The 12,496-nt window shown below is 36.5% G+C and overlaps 1 protein-coding gene across 1 annotated transcript in view; it reads right to left on the bottom strand.

The window, feature by feature from the left end:
- Nucleotides 1-8,418, bottom strand: part of kif9 (kinesin family member 9) — a 9,506-nt gene extending 1,088 nt beyond the window's left edge. Inside the window, exons 1-18 of the mRNA XM_016481044.1 lie at nt 8,323-8,418; nt 7,396-7,561; nt 7,192-7,298; nt 6,881-7,111; nt 6,419-6,502; nt 6,176-6,268; nt 5,866-6,013; nt 5,596-5,660; nt 5,438-5,515; nt 5,243-5,311; nt 5,018-5,122; nt 4,230-4,285; nt 4,049-4,139; nt 3,817-3,947; nt 2,675-2,812; nt 1,921-2,129; nt 1,612-1,791; nt 1,232-1,344 (exon numbers count right to left, since the gene is read on the bottom strand). Of these exons, the coding sequence (XP_016336530.1) occupies nt 1,232-1,344; nt 1,612-1,791; nt 1,921-2,129; nt 2,675-2,812; nt 3,817-3,947; nt 4,049-4,139; nt 4,230-4,285; nt 5,018-5,122; nt 5,243-5,311; nt 5,438-5,515; nt 5,596-5,660; nt 5,866-6,013; nt 6,176-6,268; nt 6,419-6,502; nt 6,881-7,111; nt 7,192-7,298; nt 7,396-7,561; nt 8,323-8,418 (2,160 nt within the window). The remainder of the gene's footprint in view (nt 1-1,231; nt 1,345-1,611; nt 1,792-1,920; nt 2,130-2,674; nt 2,813-3,816; nt 3,948-4,048; nt 4,140-4,229; nt 4,286-5,017; nt 5,123-5,242; nt 5,312-5,437; nt 5,516-5,595; nt 5,661-5,865; nt 6,014-6,175; nt 6,269-6,418; nt 6,503-6,880; nt 7,112-7,191; nt 7,299-7,395; nt 7,562-8,322) is intronic.
- Between the last annotated feature and the right edge of the window lie 4,078 nt (nt 8,419-12,496).

Genomic DNA, 12,496 nt, shown 5'->3' with positions numbered 1-12,496 from the left:
ATTTTGAAATATTAGAGTTTAAAATAACTATTTTCGGTTTTAATGTTTCAAAATGTAATTTAAGGCTGAATTTTCAGCAGCCACTACTTCAGTCTTTATTGTCACATAATCCTTCTGAAATCCTTCCAATATGCTGAGAAACATTTCTTTTTATCAAACATGGGCACATGTGGGAATGTTACCAGTGTTGCCAAGTCCGCGGTTTTCCCGCGGAAATGGGCTACTTTAACAGTGTTGCCGCGGGTTGAAGCGACCTCAGTGACGTAATATTTAGCCCCTGGAATGCGAATTTTTCCAGGGAAAATGAAAACCTGGCAACCCTGAATGTTACTGACCAGTGTTGCCAACTTAGCAATTTTGTTGCTAAATTTTGCAACTTTTCAGACTACCCTAGCAACTTTTTCTTCCAAAAGCACCTAGCAACAAATTTAGCTATTTTTTTTTATTTATTTGGCAGCTTTTAGCAACTTTTGATAGGTGACTCAAATGATAAAAAGGCACAATTTACCATTTCAATTACACAAAAAGAGGAAACCAAAAATGCCTAGCAGTACACACGTTACAGGAATTAAGTTAGCTGCTATTTGCAATTGTTTAATTTAATAGTAATAATAATTTAATAATTTAATACTGTTATTTTTCATTTATGAGACACTTTGTTAGTAGCTTGTACCTGTGATTGTTGATGAGTTAGTACACTGTAAGAAAAATATGCAGAAAAATGGAAAAGGTGCTAGTAACTTTCCAGTACATTATCCGTTATCCGTTGTAACCCGAAAACACAAAATACAATGCGTAATTAAAAATGCAGGTACAAAAACCTGTAGAAAAATAAATCCAGAAAATTCCTTCATATTAACACAGTAGATTGTGCATTATTTTTTTACTTTTTTTAGAGTGCAGCATACTAACTAACTACTAATAAACTGCTTTAAAGTATAAAACTTAAATTGTACCCGTTCAAAAATGTGTGTTTTCGATAATTCAATGGATTTAAAAATAGTTATTTATATTTTAATATTATATTATGCATTTATATTGCTACGAACAAATCTAAATTAACATATATAAAATATATATGTTTTTGCTGAGATTTGACAATTTTGCATCGTGATTACGTAATGATGTCATCACGCAATGTCATCACAACGTAATTTAGGAACTTTTAGCAACAAATCAACCTTCCTTTAGCAACTTCCCCTGAAAATTAGTTGGCAGCACTGTTACTGACCAGTGTTAAAGCTTTGTCCACAGGTATGTGACCTGGTCGAACTGGTCCTGTCTCTAAGACTGACAGCACTTCATCCGGAAACAAGAAAGACTCATTGTACCATCTCTCAAACGCTGGCAAACACAAAACAAACATATTAATGGCATTAGAGAAAGATGAGCTTGTGTATAACAGTGAGGTGCAGTAAATACAACTATGATTATATTTGTATAGATCAGGTAAGTAAATGTGTTTTTGTTACACAAAATGTTGGCAGTGACTATGTATTACAATTGTAGTTATCTGAACCGGTGAAGTTATTTAATTTCTCATCAAAAACAAGCCTGAGAACCATGGAGAGACTATAACAATATGCTGTGTGGAGAACCAGGGGAACTCACCTGTTAGCAGCCGTGTGCGGCACTGATTCACCAGGTGCTGACAGTAGCTGACTTCTGTCTTTGTGCTTCTGAAATCCTCGTAGGCTTGTCTATAACGGTTCTTCAGCTCTTTCAGCTGCATCACTAGAGATAGCTCAGCCTCCTCCAGCACAGGCTCCCCCTCCGCACTCACAAATTGACCTATGAAACCAACAGCCTTCAGTTCCATATGATAACTATCAGAAAGGAGCTTGTTTTAGTCTTATCATTCCTACACTTCCCTACTGTAGGCAAATCAATGTAGATTCACATACATCGTGTAATATTTACCCTGGCTTTGTTTTCGCTCTCTGAATTGTCTCAGCTCATATGTAATGTAGTCGAGATCCCGTTTAGTGGCATTGATGACATCTGTGAGTATGCGTAATTGTGTCGTGCGCTTCGACAGCACAGCCTTGTTCTCCTTTAGTATGCGGTTGATCTCACTTCCTCGTTCTGCCTTGAAATCCTCAAATGCCTCAGCTTTGGGTGGAGGAGAGCTGAGAAATACATTAAATTCGACATTTATTTTCATAGTCTACAGGCATTAGCAGCAGTACTCGGTACCGTCAGCAGAGGTCGACTCAAGCTCACCGGCTCTGCTAGTGTAAAGTACGTACTCAGTTCTGTGTTGTTGTTCTTCTGGAGCTTGTTGGGGTTCGTGTGTGGTGGTCATGTCAAATTCACTCAGGTTTAGAGGCTGTTCTGCTTGCACAGTTGTATTTTCCACTGGCGGTTGACTCGCTGCTCCTTCCTTTCTGTTCAATATAAGATTCAAAGTACCATAATTCACAGTCTTGTAGTCAAAATCTGGTTAGTTTTTCTCGACAGCACAGCCTTGTTCTCCTTTAGTATGCGGTTGATCTCACTTCCTCGTTCTGCCTTGAAATCCTCAAATGCCTCAGCTTTGGGTGGAGGAGAGCTGAGAAATACATTAAATTCGACATTTATTTTCATAGTCTACAGGCATTAGCAGCAGTACTTGGTACCGTCAGCAGAGGCCGACTCAAGCTCACCGGCTCTGCTAGTGTAAAGAAGTACGTACTCAGTTCTGTGTTGTTGTTCTTCTGGAGCTTGTTGTTGGGGTTCGTGTGTGGTCATGTCAAATTCACTCAGGTTTAGAGGCTGTTCTGCTTGCACAGTTGTATTTTCCACTGGCGGTTGACTCGCTGCTCCTTCCTTTCTGTTCAATATAAGATTCAAAGTACCATAATTCACAGTCTTGTAGTCAAAATCTGGTTAGTTTTTCTTTACTCCAAATGCTCCAGTGATTTTTACTAATATACATGGATGGAGGCATTGTTGGATAACCATGGTTTACTATTATGGCCTTTTACTTAGTTGAAATGATCTATAGAACAAGATAATTTTAAACATTTACATTTCTCAAATATAATGATTGTCATGTATGCTCTTTGCTGGTTTATTGTTTTTAATTAAGTACAAATATTTACATTCCCAGAAAATTGTCACTGAAATTAGTGGGTAGATGGACACAATTGCATCACACTATCTTCTATATCACAGAGATTTCATCATGTTTATTGACAGAGATCATGGCAAACTAAAGGCTGGAATTCACAACTTTTGCCCCTGTTTGCAGTCTAGATGAGTCAATGCTAGTTGTTGAGAGTCAGAGCCAGTCCGCAGATTTTGCCTATAGCCTGGCAAACTAAAGGCTGGAATTCACAACTTTTGCCCCTGTTTGCAATCTAGATGAGTCAATGCTAGTTGTTGAGAGTCAGAGCCAGTCCGCAGATTTTGCCTATAGCCAGAGTTTTGAATTTTGCCTATAGCCAGAGACAATTTCACAGACAAACATGCGGTGTTTGATGGGCAGACTCTGATTCTTTAGCTTCAGACTATGATATAAAACATGTTTGATGTTTTAAACTGATTTTAGAACATTTTGTGTTCATTTATCATTCATCTCCTAGCAATGAAGTGCCTGTTTCTGTGTGAGTTTGTTGTGTTCGGAATGACTCTGGTTGTGCATGATCCTCAGTCGTGTAGTGTATGGTGAGCAGTTCTTCTCCGTAAATATTTACAAAGTCAGCAAGTGTATGATGCTGCCTTACATTTTAAAATGTTACATTGTGTATTTCAACATGAATATCTAGATTTAAACATGAATACTTAGTTAATTTTTCACATCCTGTCTCGCACATTAGGGAAAGAGATTGTCACCTGCTGATCTGTTTGTCTTTTCTTGCTTTACTTGATTTTGGTGACACAGTTTGCTGATGTTTCTGTGAAGATTTAGCTAAACCAAGGCCATATCCACAACTCTCCACCTCTCCAACAGCACCTACAGACCCCTGCACCTGTAGCACAGTTAATGAGGCATGAGACATCAGTTTCTACCTTTTCAGTTCTCACTAAAGTATTGTTGTCCACCAAATATCTGTATACGGCTAACCTCTGCAACAGTAGATGGTGTTGTGTTCATGGCTTTCTCTACGCGAGTGTTTCGTGGACCGAGCTGCTCTCGCAATTTCTTTTGATGCTCCCTATTTAATACACATTCGAACATTACAGTACTGTATTGACCTCTATTTTAAGTATTGTTAAATTGTTGATGAATAGGTAACTGTACTTACAACACCACTTTTTTGAACTGGGCAAACACCTCTTGAATTTGTGTAATGCTCACAATCTGAAAGATTCAATCATTTATTCAGTTCTAATAAAGTAAGATTGATTTATGAAAATGTGGACTTAAAGGGGTCATATGATGCTTTTTTAAAGATCATTATTTGGTGTATTTGGTGTAACAGAATATGTTGACATGCTTTAATGTTCAAAAAACACATTATTTTTAAAAACTGTACATTATTGTAGGTCCTCTATGCCCCGCCTCTCTCAAACGCGTCGTTTTCAACAAAGCCCCTTCCTTTGACAAGCGCAGTCTGCTCTGATTGGCCAGCTGACCCAGTGCATTGTGATTGGCCGAACACCGCAAGATTCTCTCCTTGTGTTTCTTGTAAAGATAAGCAGAGCGAGACAGGAACTCATTTGAGAAAGTTGGCGCCTGGGCTGACCATGGTTCAGCTTTTACGACTCTCATATGGTTGAAAAGAGATGTTAGTTTTCTGGTGGAATGCAGAGATTCCATCATTCATTTGTGTGATGTTCGCAAATGCCTTACAGTGTGCAGTACACAAGCCACGGTTAAGACAGCTGACTCCACTGTGATCTCTCTCTCTCTCTCTCACACACACACACACGCACACACACACACACACGATGTGCAAAACTCCGCATTTGAACAGTCAATAGCAAATACTTAAACTAATAATAACACTCCAAAGAGAAAGGAAAACTTGAAATCGCATCATATGACCCCTTTAAATATTTGAAGAATTGAGGTATAAACTATGGTGTTTACCGGGATCTCATCCAGTAATCCAGACAGGTATCTCTGCACCTGAGTCCTCACTTCCTCCACCTGTGTCTCTGACAGGATTTCATTAGAAACTCCAACCCGATTAGTCTACAAGTAAGGAGGACATCAAAATAGAAGCCAAAGTGTCATAGCTTGGGAAACCAGAACTTGGTAGTTGGGATAATTGTGCTGTGTGAAAAGCATCAGATTTTCAGCACACAGACTCACCAGTGTGTTACACATTGACAGCTCCTCCTTAAGAAACTGGATTTCTTTCTCTAGTCTTCGCACCTGGAGCTGATAAACAGTCACAGTTTTCTGCATTGAACTGTTATGCATTAATTTAATGTGCGCATGCATCTTTCTTAGATATTATTATTAGATGATCAGAGTATTAGTTTTGTAATACACATAAAATCTTACCACTGGGTCGACATGTTCATTGATTGACGGCTTTGTCTGCACACATTTCATTCTGGTGGCAAAGCGAAGAGTTGAAAGCTGCCAAGAGAACCAAGAGTTTTTTAGACTTATATATATTTTTTAGACTTGGATATATTATTAAAAAAAAAACATCTCACCGTCTCCTCAATTTGTGCCGCTTCACCATATATGTTTGCCACAAGCACTGTGTTACAGTTTCCTCCTGTGTAGTAACAGTTGAGCCAGAGAGAAATCATTAGGTCACACATGTCCCATTCAAGATTGTTCATTTTTATTTATCAGAAATGAAGATTTCCCCATTGTTCAAAATGAATGTTTACATGTTGATGGTTTACAGCTCAACTTCTAACTGATGTGGGTCTATTGGTGAAGTTCTATGGGAGAACTAACTGCAGGAGCACACTAACCGAGTGAGTCTTTGAGAGCATGGGTAAGTTTACTCTGTCTGAAGGGAACATGTTCCCTACGACTGTCAGCTAGAGCCAAGATGACCTGCTCCAGGAAAGTCAGGGACTTGTTGATATACATGGCCTCCATTTGGGCTTGACCTTCTGACTAGAGTAAAAAACAGAAAGCAGAGAGTAAAAACTGTAAAATGTAAGCATTTGAGGAGCTTGTTAAGATTAACACACTAGTGCAAATGGTGCTAATATTTGAGAAACTACACATTCAACAGTTTACTGCTAAACTGTAAGGCACATAGAGAAATGAACTCACCCCAGTTTTGCTAAGTCTTTCAGACCCTGCCAGGTCCACCAGGTTCAGTTTAGAGGTGATGTATTTTGCATCCGACAGTGTGCGAGAGTGAGACTGTGCCACACACAAACATATTTAATGTCATGCCAAATTATACCACCTTGTAAAAAGGCAGGTTTACTCAAGCATTTTAAGATCCGACGATGTTCAATATATTTTAGTCTTGAGATTATGAATCTAATGAGACACATGTTGTGGACATACCTCAATGTGGACAGTACAAATGCAGTGAGATCTGGAGGAATGTTTATTAAGGGCATGTTCTCCAATGATTCTGTTCATCTCCCCCTGTTAGTGCAGTGGGAGCAATGTTATTCATCACAGATGTGCTGAGATTTTGTAACAAAAATATGAAAATCCAATTCTGAATGTTTTGACCATGTGGGCAAAACATACATGATTTTGGCAATAATTTTAATGTAATGGGACCTTTAATTAAGTTTCTGTTTTTTTCTGATGGTGGTTATGTCGTATTGTTCTCATTAGCCAATTTGTCAACAGAAGTGATGAGAGATAAGAACAAACCTTTGCCCCTAACAGTGCGAACACAACCCGATAAGAATTCTGCTTACTGGAAATAGACTATTTTTGCTGAGATAAATGTGCATTCATCTTTTTTTAATAAGCTGCTCAAATACCTCATGACTTTATGACTTGACCTCTTACCTCGAAAAGCAGATTAAGAGCCTCCTCTTCATTGTGAACCAGATGTAAAGACAAGCCTTTAACTGAGACTCCACCCCCTGGTTCTTCTATCACAGTTAAGACCCCACTATTCGAACTTTTTCCTTGCTTTATGCTGGAGAGCAAGTCTACCATAGTCTCATTATAGATTTCCAGAAAGGAAAGATGAAGAGAGAAGGTATGATCTGCACGATGTTCCACCTCCTGGAAAACCTGAGGAAATGAGAGATGGTTTGTTAGCCATAAGAGCAGAAACATTGACTATGTGCTTCTTTATCGTAAATCTGAATCACCTCCTGTAGGGCTCGAGGAATGATGCCTCTGTGTTTGTAAGTCTCTGCAGCACCTGTCATAGTGTATGTTTTCCCAGCTCCAGTTTGCCCAAAGCACATTATTGTACCTAAACGCATGTATTTTATAAGCTTTTTATTTCAAAGTATAGACTGCCTATGTGAATGTTTGTGACTTCTGCAGATGTATGCATTTGAATGACCAACCATTGTAGCCCGCGAAGGCTCCCAGCACTACACTCCGGGCAACACGATCATAGGTGTCCTCTTGTGACACATTATCCAGCACCCCATTCAGCTGAAATACCCATGAGCTCAGCTGATTATTCCTCTTTCCTTTATTGGAGTCTTTCCTTGATCTCACTTTCAAAGTCTTAGAGAGAGAAAAAAAGAAGTACAGGCATAATTAGCATCAATCAATCTGTTTTATTCAAGCATGTTTCCTGTGGATTTGGCCCTGTTGGTGATCCCAAGACTATGTAGTTTAATCATTTCTGGCCTTAATTTTATGCAGGAGTTTGTAATAATAGTGCTTTAAAAAGTATTTTGAATGCACAGGATTTCCCTTTTGAAAGTTAAGAGTGATCCCTTGTTTTTTATTTCTCCAAAGAGAAAGTCTCACATTCTCTTCTTTTCTACTGAAGTCTAAAGAGATTAAGTTTGAAATAATTAATGATATTTATTCTCAGAAACAGATTTAAATTGGATTGTAATGAGCACACATTTTCAAAAAATACATCAATAAAACTGGGACAACTTTAATGTTGGATAAGTTTTAAATATTTGAAAACTATAAAGTATATTCTCTCTCTCTCTCTCTCTCTCTCTCTCTCTCTCTCTCTGAATTTTGATGTTGAATTTTTAGTTGCTAATATTGTGGATTTTGGCCAATTATTTAAATGTGGATTTTACTAAGTATTTGGGCAAATCCTCCTGCATTTCCAGAAGGAATTCGAAATCTTCAAATCTTTATAACTTGCACAAAAGTATTTTTATAGTAGGCATACTTATGTTTTACTGCTGTTTGAATTTGTTGGAATAAAACAGGCTGCAAGAAACACTAACTTTACAGATTGGTACATTTACAATAAACATCTGAACAAGATCAAATTGGTCATATGGCACATAGGTTACCTGCTGGTCAGGTGGGCATTCAATAAGCTCATCCGCAAAATTGGCTGTGGGTCTGATGCGAATGAACACCTTTACTGGAGACGCCTGCGAGCTCATCATTCCTGCAATGTATAGGCTATCTCTCACACACAGCGCCACAAATTGGTCTGTATAAGCTATTATATGACGTAAGAGCAAGAGTAAACGTGGTGGTTTAATAGTGTCTCGAAGACTCACCTCAGCGGCCCGTGCGCTAGCGCACCATATATTAGCCTCGCTGTTGTTGGATACAGTTAGTGTTGATGGCGTTGTCATGACAACGCCTTGAGCTGCGCAGAATAGACCTTCTTTGCTTCTTAGCTAATGTTCTCTCACACACACACACTCACTCATTTTTCATTATTAAGATTTTATAAATATTGCAAAGTCATCCAAACGGACTCGTGGCATAAAAATGAATCATGTTGTGACCAAAAATTCTAAAAATAAATCAAAATTATCGTATGATTAACATATGTTAATCATACAACCATGTCGCATGTGAAACTCGTTTGTGAAATCACCACCAGGTGGCGCAAAAGGACAGTAGGCAGCACAATTGCTCAGTAAGGCTGGAATTATGACATTTTCCCTTGTAAATGAGGCATTTCACTATATTTTGAAGTCACACTTTTTTCAAGGTCTTTAGTTGACATTTTCGGTCTGCTGCTCTGTCACTTTCTAAATCCAGAGTATTATTTGGGGAAAGCCATTTAAAATATAAGCTTACATACCATTGCCTTTATTGAAAATGTAATTTCTTTAATATTCCTGATCAACACAAAAGGCTGTTCTTTTATGTAAGTCTGTTTTAATATGGTATATAGTAATGATCAAATATAGAAGTGCAGTGCTTTCAGTAGACAAAAACTTCATAAAACAGTTTTGAAAGTTGTGTGAGATGTTAAAATTATGTGATCTAAGGCATACATTTATAAAGTGCATTACCCTCACAGCTGTTTTCATTAACAATGTGTTAAATTCAATATGGTGTCTTTTTTTTCTGCATCTATATTATTGAAATGTTAAAAATGACTGTAGTCTGTATTATGTATACATGCATGTTAATCAAAAATGTTCTGATATTAACTGGAACATTGATGGTTAAGATGGTAACGAATGAAATCGCGTTCTAGGGGTTTAATTGTAGAGTCCTTTTTTGTTTTGACATTTTGAGAGACTTTGTTGCCAAAAAAAAAAAAAAAAGCAACTGATCCAACAGTTGAATGACCATCAGTTTGTTCAAGGCTCCTCCCTGTTGAAAGCAACAAGCTCCAAAAATACACAAACACAAAAAACCTCTTCTAAACCCCTGACATCTCAGCTGCAAAACCTCCGACTCACTGATACAGTGACACTGAGGATGGAAACAAAAGTGTTCATCTGTGCTCTGTGTGTCTGTTTGGTGACACTTCTAGGGCATGAGGTATGTCCAAATATTTCTCTTATAGCATTAATCAGACGCTCCTGACAATTACAGTTTTGCAGTTAATTCAAAACAGTTACTGACATAGTGTATACATGTTTTTTCTGTTCTGAGATTTATGTATATTTATAATTATTGACAAACGGCTGACAAAGAAAATAAGTAACTGATCAGTAATATATTTGTCATTAAGCCTATGTCCATTGTACCATGCAGAACTGTTTTAGCTATATATATAACTTTTATTGTGGTTATAGTATCAAAAGCCATCAGAATTTAATTATTTTTATATATTTGATTGTTTACTATTTCTATAAGTGTTGTTTTTAATAATGCTACCTTATCTTTACACAGACATCATCCAAGAAAACACCCAAGACTTACGTAAATTCATTCACATTTCTGACATACATACCCTCAGAGGTAATTAGCTGCCTTCAAGAGAATAAACACAAAAGCAATAACACTTTTGTGTTCAAGACAAAGTATTCATAAATGCAGTGTGAAATGACAAAAGTATGAACATCCCCAAAAATACTTTTGCGTTAATTCATGATGGAGAGACATCGTAACTTGTAATAATATACATGCTAGCATAGCATAGCTGCTGTTTAAGAGAATAAACCACAGTTATTGCCTCATTGATATCTACAGGAAGGTCCTGTTAATGGAAATAATTCCGAGCAGGTAAGTGTCGTGTTTTTTGTTTGCTTCAAACAGAGTAATATTCGGAGCCACAGTTATACTATATCATGCTGTAAATCTCGCCTCTAGTAAGATAGCTTTAAAAGCTTTCAGATTAAGTCTCAGTTATGTTATTTTATATATATGTCCTGATTCTTTTCCACTACAGATGACAAACCATACGTTAAATGCAAATACAACCCAAGAAAGTATTTTGGAAACAACCGTTGCACCGAACCTTGCAGAGGTACCCCTCAGTGCCTTCATTTCTCATGAAAAAAATTAAAAATGAACTTCTCATAAATCTATACAGAATACAGTTTTATCTAGGGTTCTCAGGAAAAGTGGTATATGAAGTTTTCCATTTATTCACACTCCTGTTGTTCCCAATCATATACTGTTGTTTTTTGCATGGAACACAAAAGGAGATAGTTTGATGTCTATATTCACACAACCACATACCTCTTCTGGGGAAAAAAAATGACATGGGGGCAATGTTCCCTCTAATTTGTTTCTTGCTGAGCAAAACTTTTCTCTATTGGGCGGACATTTCGGCCACCTGAGCAAAAACATTATATCAGACCTGTAGGCTACAGTGCGTACACACAAAAAGTGTGTAACTTTTAACTTTAATGTGCTATTTATATTTGATTTGACCCTTGATATAACTAAATGATGTACATTTTAGGTTACCTGAGAAAATATTTTTACAGTATAATACACTGCCGTTCAAAAGTTTGGGATCAGTACATTTTTAAAAGAAGTTTCTTAGGCTCATCCAGGGTGTATCTATTTCATCAAAAATACTGAATATTATTTCACAAAATAATATTGTGAAATATTATTGCAATTTCAAAATGAAAGTTTTCTATTTTAATATACTTTAAAATTTAATTTATTCCTTTAAAGCAAAGCTGAATTTTCAGTGTCACATGATCCTTCAGAAATCATTCTAATATGCTGATGTATAATCAATGTTGGAAACAGTTGTGCTGCTTAATATTTTTTGGGACCTGTGATCTTTTTTAGGATTCTTTGATAAATAAAAAGTTAAAAAAGAACAGTGTTTATTCTAAATAGAAATGTTGTATTACAATATACACTATACTATTCAAAAGTTTGGGGTCAGTAAATGTTTTCTTTCTTATTTTTTTTAATTAATACTTTAATTCAGCAAGGATGTGTTAAATGGATAAAAAGTGATAGTAAAGACTTATATTGCTAGAAAAGATTTCTATTTTTAATAATTGCTGTACTTTTTAACTTTTTATAAGCCTAATCAAAGAATCAAAACAGCACAATAAAAAAAATATTAAGCAGCACAACAGTTTAAACACTGATAATAAATGAGAATATTAGAGTGATTTCTGAAGGATCATGTGACACTGAAGACTGGAGTAATGATGCTGAAAATTCTGCTTTGCTTCACCAGGAATACATTATATTTTAACGCATATTAAAATATGAAACCTATATTAGAAATTGCAATAGCCTAATAGTTCACAATATTACAGTTTTTTTCTGTATTTTTGATCAAATAAATACAGCCTTGATGAGAGCATAAGTGACTCCATTAAAAAACAAGGTCAATTATTTATTAGGTTTATAATATAGGCCTAACATAACATAATATAATATAATATAATATCAAAACAAACAGGATGCATTTAAACTGATAGAAGAGAATAGAAAACAAACTGAAGCATTTAAACTGAGATCTGTAAGTTAAATATTTTCAAAGAAAAAAAACATGAACGTGAATTCTTCTATAGCTTTTGTAGGGAAGTTTGAACTATATGTGCTGATCAGGAGATTGTGCTCGCCCCAGGGTGTCAGTAAAAACATGGCACAGTGACATGAGGGCCCTCTTGTGTGAAGCTTTTAGTAAAATAACATGTAAACCAAGGAGGGCTCTCAGTCTGCTGTCTGTCAGCCACTAGATGGAGTTATGAGGTCTTGGGTTTTTGTTCTTTGCTCAGGTATTCTAACCTCAGTAAACCTTAGTGAGGTTTTAAGTCCATTATGTACGTATGTATGTATAAATTT

Source organism: Sinocyclocheilus anshuiensis, unplaced genomic scaffold, assembly GCF_001515605.1.
Source record: "Sinocyclocheilus anshuiensis isolate Anshui unplaced genomic scaffold, SAMN03320099.WGS_v1.1 scaffold613, whole genome shotgun sequence".
Taxonomy (NCBI): domain Eukaryota; kingdom Metazoa; phylum Chordata; class Actinopteri; order Cypriniformes; family Cyprinidae; genus Sinocyclocheilus; species Sinocyclocheilus anshuiensis.
The sequence above is the reverse complement of the archived record's forward strand: the minus strand, read 5'-3'. Positions and strand labels throughout refer to the sequence as shown.